General features: G+C 39.2%; 1 protein-coding gene across 1 annotated transcript; it reads right to left on the reverse strand.

Moving 5' to 3' along the window:
* Window positions 1-3,786: 3,786 nt before the first annotated feature.
* On the reverse strand, window positions 3,787-5,503 carry LOC125468404 (protein ACCELERATED CELL DEATH 6-like). The gene is made up of 3 exons (XM_048564088.1): window positions 4,871-5,503; window positions 4,181-4,713; window positions 3,787-4,086 (listed from the first exon to the last, which is right to left on the reverse strand). Exons 1-3 carry the CDS (start codon window positions 5,463-5,465, stop codon window positions 3,787-3,789), a joined length of 1,428 nt encoding a protein of 475 aa, XP_048420045.1. The 5' UTR covers window positions 5,466-5,503.
* Window positions 5,504-8,543: the final 3,040 nt, after the last annotated feature.

The raw sequence follows: 8,543 nt of genomic DNA on the forward strand, positions 1-8,543 counted from the left end.
TACAGACGACGAGGACGAGTCTGCTCCATCTGTCCTCCTCCTGATCTCAACTGCAGCTCTTGGGTTTTTCCTCTTTCCGGGTTTGTCCTCCTGATTTAGGGATTTCGAATTCGAGTTGATTTGAACGGCAGCTCTTGGGTTTTTCCTCGTTTCTTCTTTGGGCTGCCTTTTTTTTCTTTCTGGGTTTTGTATTTTGGAAGGTTTGGAGATTTGGTTTCTGGCAGTCTGAGGGGCTATACTTAACTACAGAAGAATCAAGAAGCACATCATTTGCAGCAACCAGTGTGTACGTTTGATTTGGATGTGTTGATGGTGACAGCCCATGTGGTTGTCGTCCGGGAGAGAGAGAAAGTGGGATGGGCTTTGAGAGTGAGTAGGGCCCGGTTCTTTTGGGTATATGGGCCTTTGTCCTCAACACAACAATCCAGCCCACCATTTTGGGCTTGTCGACATTTTGCTTTCTTTCTTTTTTTTTTTTTTTTTTTTTTAGTAGAGAATATATTTATATATATTTTCTAATACATAGTAACATATGTATTTTTTTTTTTTTTGAAACCAACAACATGTAATTTTTTTTTGTACAAAGAACGTAATAATATTGACTTTCATTAGTCACTTTTACTACAACCTCATTTTGATGTGACTGAACTCAAAATTAAACGTTCGAGCTACCTACGTACCCTTCCAACGAAGAGATCAAGTCGAAACGTAGTTCAAACATTTTTATTTTTTTTATTTTTTATGATGGTGTGACTGTACTTGAAGTTTTGAAGTTTCAAGTTGCCTACGTACCCTTGGTTGAGGAAGGATCAAGTCATGACGTAGTTCAAACGAGTGATGGTTTTGATGATGATTTTGATGATGATTTTGCCATACACAGTTTATGCTCTTGCGGGCCAGGAGCTTTTGTTGTCGCCTTTTATGCTCGTGCGGACAAGGAGCTTTGGTTGTCGCCTTTTAGGCTCGTGCGAACGAGGAGCTTTGGTTGTTGTTGTGGATTTGTCAAGCGATCTGGGAGAGGCGTTCCTCGCAATCTTCATAGGAAGGAGCCTTGACCGAGTAATTGAAGAAGTCTTCTGGGAAGAGGTCGCACATTGTGATGGGGATGGACGATCTTTGTGTCGAAATTTCATTATCTCCAACACTTTCACATTGTTCTGGAGGTTGACAAGAGCTGTTTTGCCCCCTTTTCGACTAATAAACTTGTGGACAAGATGGTTGCTGCTTGTCCAATTTCTTCGCAGCGATCTTCGAAAGGCATTCCTCACAATCTTCATAGCAAGGAGTCTTGATCGAGAAATTGAATAAGTCTTCGAGGAAGAAAAGATCCCGCATGAACGATCTTTGTGTTGAAATTTTCTTATCTTCAACATTTTCACATTGCTTTGGAGGTTGGCGAAAGCTGCTTTCCCCCCTTTCTGATTGGTGCACTTGTGGAGAAGACATATGTTTCTCGTGCAGTTTCTTCGAAGCGACATGAGTCCATCCTTCAATTTCACTTGACTTGGAGCATGCCCCCAACAGTCGAGGTGAAGACTTTGAGTCGAAAGAGCCAGAAGTGACATCTTTCTTAGGGATTTCATCTTCAGTGCCGTCCTCTTGGGTTTGTTGGCATGAAGATTTGCCAGTGTGGACGACGATGCGCCTCCTTACCTTCAGTGGTCCTTTTGTGTCGACCTCTAGGATTGCTTGGCGCTTCATCCTTGAAGGAATCAAGCTTTGAACGTCGCCTTTTTCTGCTAACCCATCGAACTTTTCTTCCTTTGGTGTTGTCTTCCTCTTTCCAAAAGGCTTCTCATTATCTTCAAATCTTTCCGAAGCTGATGGTCGCAGAGGAGAGATAGCTGTGTTGCTTTGTTTCTTAGGCTTTAACAACCTTTCAAAAACAGAGCTTTGGGATGTTGGCACGCTAAGCCTCTTGAAGACAGAGGTTCGGCCTTGACTACCAATGCGATTAAGCGTTGAAATTCTGGAGCTTGAATGGCTCATCCTATCGAAGACCGACGGCCGAGGGGCGGGTTTAGGCTCCTTTTGGTCTTGTTCAATGCTCACGCTGATGTGTTGAGCGCTAGCTTTCTTCACCTTGCTTGAAATCTTCACGGGTGCATTTGGTGTGAAGCCAAGTCCGGCTTTGTTGTTGTCAACTCCGTAACCATGCTCCTTCAACTTCTTTTGAGTTTTGGTGAGGTTAAGTTCTTTGTCATCGTCGGTGTGATTTGAAGAGGAAGCAAAGTCATGCCTAGCCTTTGACATGGGTTCGTAGGCATTTGAGTTAAAGCCTTCTTCGGTCTTCTTAGTTGGAAGAGAGCTTGGTTTCATTTTGACGCCATGCTGTGCCTCCAGACGGTTGATGAGTCCGGCGGTTTGCAAGTTTTTCTCCTCTGCATTCCGTGTGAGCTTTGTGATTGCTTCATTCATCTGAGCTAGTTGCTCCTCGATTGAAGTTGCTCCAGTGGTCATGACTTGCATGGTTGTACTGCCGCTCGAATCAGCGTCGGAGGGTAGGGACTCTGAGTATTTCCTCAGGCTTTCCCCTCTTGATGCCCTTAGCGAGGCTAGGGTGATCACAGGCTCGTGCCTCAGGTGCTCTTGTTCCTTTGACAGAGTTAATGCAGGGGCGGAAGCCACGGCAAAAAGAGCTCTTGCTTCACTTCGGGTTGTGATGCCCGAAATATCACCAGTTGCGGTGATAATGTTCTTGTTCTTCGCTTTGACTGCAGGAACAGCTTGATCCTTTCTTGATGCCATTTGCGTTTTTTTGATGATTTGAGGATAGAGATGAGAGGTAGAGATGGTCCCACCGGGCGTGCCAAATTTGTAAACACGAATTTTTCCTGAAACCAGAGAGACAAGAATACGTGTACAAAATATATTTTTGTATTAATGATTTTGGGGTTACAATCTCTTTGTAATTTGGTCCTCTGATTCTATCTTCGTAGGGTGTGGGTTTGTGGATGAGTTGTTGATCCAAAGGGCCGTCGGGGCTTGATCTAAGGATGCACAGCTGATGAATGGATCTTCAAGGGGCGTTGGGCTTGATCTTGAAGGTTGATGGATGAACGGATCTTCAAGGGCTTTTGGGCTTAATCTTGAAGGATGAACGGATGTGTGGATTTGTTGAGGTTGTTGATCCAAAGGGGCCGTTGGGGCTTGATCTTAGGATGAACGGATCTTCAAGGGCTTCTGGGCTTAATCTTGAAGGATGAACGGATGTGTGGATTTGTTGAGGTTGTTGATCCAAAGGGGCCGTTGGGGCTTGATCTTAGGATGAACGGATCTTCAAGGGCTTCTGGGCTTAATCTTGAAGGATGAACGGATGATGAACGATGAACACTTTCTTCAATGGGCCGTCGGGGCTTGATCTTGAGTTGGTGGAAGTTCTTCAAGGGCGTTGGGGCTTGATCTTGAAGGTTGATGGATGATGAACGATGAACGAAAAGTGCTTTCTTGATTCTTCGGGGTTTGCTTGAGAGCTTTAGAGTTTCAAGGCTTCTTTCTTTCTTCCTTCCTCTCCCTTCTTTTCCTTTCTCCTTCTCCTTCCTTCTTCCTCCTAAATGAATGCATTGGCCTCCTATTTATAGAATTTCAAAACTTGATTTTTGGATTTAAATAATCAGATGAAATAAATCATTTCTGCCAGGTATTGACACGTGTCATATTTGATGACTTTTCCAATTTATTTCGATTTTTTCGTTGAATCACATGCTACATATAAAATTTATGTGACACGTGAACATTGAAAATTTTAATTATTGGTCAACATTCATTTCACCGAAATTTTGATGTCTACAAAAGGCAAGCTGCATTTATTGAGCAAGTCATCGCAATGGTGTCTGTGATTATGAACCACTTGAAATGTTCATTTGACTGCAGAAGAGCCACTCCTTGGTGTGGACCGACATCATTGTTATAGCCTCCGGGCATTGTGAATGCAGCTGTAAATGTTATAGTTGTAATAAGTGTTGCAACCACCAAAAGGGTCTGGCCCATTTCCCTGTAAGTTTGCACTGCACTGGCTTCTGCCCGTTCTGCTTTTTGGTAAAATTTGATGTTGCCTAACCAAGCATGAGGCTTACGGATTACATTCTGCACGTTAGCAGTTTACAGCAGATGAACTGTTGTAGTTAAGCATTTAGATCAATCATAAATAAAGGAGATTAGTTATGTTTTTGGTACTTACCATGGGAAATCTAAGACTGCATTCTTTGATTGATCTATCAACATCAGATGCTGTCTGGCCATATTTGTTCTTAGATCTTTGATTTACTCTTCCATCCCGCGTCAAGTAGTACAAAATCCATGTTTTTCTCTCTATGGTTGCGAGATGCAAAGGCGTGTTTCCATCAACATCCGGCTGATTTATGAGCCCCTCCAGATCGGGTGTTTCTAGTATATACCTGACAACATTTACTTGCCCACCTTGGATGGCAATATGAAGAGTGTTTCGCCCAAAAGGGTCAACTAGTTCTCCCGAATCTGGGCAATGTTGAATAATTTCCCTAATGACACTGCCACGCCCTTCCCTTGCTGCAACATGAATTGGTGACTGGCCCTCTTTATCCAGAACATACGCAGTAGAAGTATCGATTTCTAGTAATCGTCGAACTGTTTTGTGATCTCCAAGGGATGCTGCATAGTGGAGAGGAGTCCTGCCTTGGTGATCAGTTTCTTTGACAAGTTGCTGTTTGAACCTTAGGAGTACTTCCACGATATCTACAATAACGAAATTAAGTTTTTATAAGAAAATACTGAACTTGAGCAACTAAAATAAAAGAGGAATTATGCTAGTGCCGACTGTTTGATGATGAATAATTAAACCGTTAAGTGCAAAGAGAAGCTAAAACATAAAGGGAGCCAAAGTATGACGTACCAAAATGCTTCTCAATTACAGCAGCATGCAAAGCCGTTTCGCCTTCTGGTCCGCCATGAGCTGATGATGGAGTTGATCTTAAAATTTGATTCACGATCTCTACCACGTCCCCTCTTGCAGCCAGGTACAAGGGAGATTCGCCGTTGTCATTTTCAAAACAGGCCAATTTGGGATCAACTTTGAGCAAGAACTCAACAATTTTTACATGACCATTCCTTGCAGCTTCGTGCAAGACCGTGTTGTTCCCCTTGTTTCCAATTCTCAGCGTCTCAAACACGCCAATGTTCGTGTTCATGAAATCTTCCTGTGACATTAATTGAATTTCACGAACCAGATAATACACTATAGAGAAGGAACCAACCCTTGCAGCCACATGTAAAGGAGTATCTCCATCCAAATTTTGCTGTGTGAGAAGGGACCTGCATCTGCTATAAATTTCAGCGACAACATTTTTATGTCCGAACTGAACTGCGACATGGAGGGCTGTGTTTCCTTGAGGTGTAAGTTGATACAGCAGGCTCCGATTGTCGTTAAGAAGTTGCTTGAGGATGTAAACATCCCCGGATTTTGCAGATACGTAGAGCCTTGGATCCATGAAAGTTTATCAGGAATGAGCTTAAGCTAGTAGTGGTAAGTAAGTATCACGTAACTATGGTCTAAAGTTCAACTTCGTTGACTATATATGGAGCAGGACCTCTTCCTTTCTCTTTTCATCCCCTCCTCTAACATTCTTTATTTTGTCTTTCTCTACTTATTTGGAAAGTTCAACTTCGTTGACGATATATGGAGTAGGACCATCACAATCCATTTGGAAAGTCAAACTTTCAAAGAAAGGAAAATTGTACGCCCATCAATCATGACCACTATTTGATATAAGAGAATTGTTATTGGCACTCTAAAAATCTTATTCTACACTCCTCGCAAGTGTATTTTTCTTTCTAAATATAGAAAGTTTGGAGTGTGGAATGAGAATTTTGAATTGCCTATAACAATTCCCTTGATGTCATTGTAATTTTTGTTTATTTCTTTTGATACAAGCTATATTCTAACTAAATTCATCAGAACTACGAGAATAAGGATTTGAACAGGTGTGCAAAGAAGAGAACACATTGTTTTAGTTAATCTAGCTAAATCCATGTCTTAATTTAGTTGTAAGTTTTATATTTTTTTTTTCTCGACATTCATATTAACAGCAGCGTATATATCTCCATCCAAATTTGGCTGTGTGAGAAGGGACCTGCATCTGCTATAAATTTCAGTGACAACATTGTTATGTCCGAACTGAACTGCGACATGGAGGGCTGTGTTTCCTCGGGGTGTAAGTTGATACAGTAGGCTCCGATTATCGTTAAGAAGTTGCTTGAGGATGTAAACATCCCCGGATTTTGCAGATTTGTAGAGCCTTGGATCAATGAAAGTTTATCAGGAATTAGCTTAAGCTAGTAGTGGTAAATAAGTATTGGTAAATAAGTATCACGTAACTATGGTCTAAAGTTCATTGGTTCAACTTCGTTGACGATATATATACGAACTACAGCAGAAGCCTTGCTAGATCTGACCATCACAATCCATTTGGAAAATCAAACTTTCAAAATCATGACCTGCATTAACTTTGTGACGTTAATAGTCAGAATTGCCAACGCGCTTGTGGGAGTCATCAAAGAAAGGAAAACACCAAAAGAAACCTAAATTGTACGCTCATCAATCATAGGTTGAGAATGAATTCCAAATTAATGGAAGGAGAAAACTTACAAAATGGTTTTACGGTAAAATCTCGACTTTCTTCATCATAATCACTATTTGATGTAATTGTAGTTTTTGTTTATTTCTTTTGATACAAGCTATATTCTAACTAAATTCATCAAAACTACAGGAATGAGGATTTGAACAGGTGTGCAAAGAAGAGAACACACTGTTTTAGTTTACCTGGCTAAATCCATGTATTAATTTAGTTGTAAGTTTTATATTTTTTTTCTCGACATTCATATTAACAACATATATATCAAATAATAATAATCTGATTGAAGATAAATGGATCTATTAAAATAATGGGTTTATTATAGTTTATGTGATCAAATAATCTTTTTGTGTTCTGGAGTCGTTACGGTGATTAGGTATTATGATTAGACACATAAGTGTCGTATTTTTTGTGTGAATATGATTTTGAGAGTCTTTCATGTTCGTTTTTCATGTTGTTCTTGTTTTAAATTCTCTGTGTTTGTTTTGCTTCTATCACATCAGTAGTGTGCTTGCGACTTCCAAGCCTGCTTCTCATTTTCTTCTTCTTTTGAATACCAACAGGATCCTCTTTGGATTCTTTTGGTAATCATCCCAGACATTCGTAAATTGTGTCTGTTTATCATATATCGTACGGTCAGTTTTTATCAGCTAGTGTTTGTATTTAATTTAAAATAAAATATTTAAAATGATTTATGACCGTACAATGTATGAACGAATATGATTCATGGATTCTTAAAATCCTCGTAAAGAGGATCAAGTGAGAATCCGGATTCTTTCAAATAAGCAGATCTTTCCCCCTTTAACTGTTATTTTCTCCTTTTTCACTCTGGTTCTTCTCCTATTTCTATTTGACTGCTTCTTCTCCTTCTCCACGATTTGCGTATTCTTGAGTAACCAAAAGCCTATCAGTTCAAAGGGTGCACTTCACTTCGTGCATATAAGTTATAACATCGAGGAAGTTGATTTACACACATCTTTTTACTTCTCACATACCCCTGTTAATTTATGTTCATTGATCTTCTTCAATTCATTCGATCCGAAGCCCAAAAACTAAAAAGATGTGGGAGAAGTAAAAAATGGTGTGTGGATATCACACAGCTTTTTTAGCCGTTTTTCTAGCATTTGGATTGAATAAAGTGAAAGATGAAATAATTGTTTGGATCTAAAATAACAATTTAGGCAAGAATGGATTAATTCGAGTTAAAAGTCATGATCCTCGACCTAGTAGTGATTCTCAAGCTAGTGGGCTTTCAGCCCAAAAGAAGACTGATATGACCTAGTCTTTTCGGTACAAATAGTTCCTGAAATTGTCCTAAAACCTCATTTTTGTCCCTCAATTTCAAAATCAATAAATGTCGTGCTTGAAATTTACTATTTGACATCAACTTTGTTCTTCTATTAGGATTCGATCAGCTATATGGTTAGTGTGTTGACATGGCACACATGTGGAATCTACAAGCCAAATGATATGTTAACACATGGATTACAAAATAATAATAATAATAATAAGAATAAGAATAATAATAATAATAATAAATAATTCTTTCAAATTCTAAAATTTATAAAAATAAAATAAAAAGCAAAAAGAATCCTCAATCTGCCACGTGAATACACTAACAGCATAGCTGATAGAATCTTACCAGAAGGATCAAATTGATGTCAAGTTACAAACTACAAAAATTACTATTCACAAAAATGAACTACGAGAATGAAAGTAAAAATCCGCCCAAATTACACACCAAAATCTCTACTAATTAATAAAACATTCATTGTCAACCAAAACCTTATGAAATTATCAGTTTAATCATCTAATTAAAACAAAACATGAATAAGAAATATGGGGCAAAAATATGATTTCACACAACCAAATTTTGCTGTTTTTTTTTTCAAAACCTCAACTACATGTAATTCTAATATATCTCTAATTAAAATA

This window comes from the organism of the source record quoted next, unplaced genomic scaffold (assembly GCF_019419815.1).
Source record: "Pyrus x bretschneideri cultivar Hongxiangsu unplaced genomic scaffold, Pyrus_bretschneideri_v1 Contig38, whole genome shotgun sequence".
NCBI classification, from domain to species: domain Eukaryota; kingdom Viridiplantae; phylum Streptophyta; class Magnoliopsida; order Rosales; family Rosaceae; genus Pyrus; species Pyrus x bretschneideri.

Coding starts and splice junctions, on each gene's coding strand:
- LOC125468404 (XM_048564088.1), bottom strand. CDS start 5,465: ATGGATCCAAGGCTCTACGTATCTGCAAAATCCGGGGATGTTTACATC. Junction 4,714..4,870: donor TGTAATTGAGAAGCATTTTG/GTACGTCATACT, acceptor TCGTTATTGTAG/ATATCGTGGAAGTACTCCTA. Junction 4,087..4,180: donor GCAGTCTTAGATTTCCCATG/GTAAGTACCAAA, acceptor GCTAACGTGCAG/AATGTAATCCGTAAGCCTCA.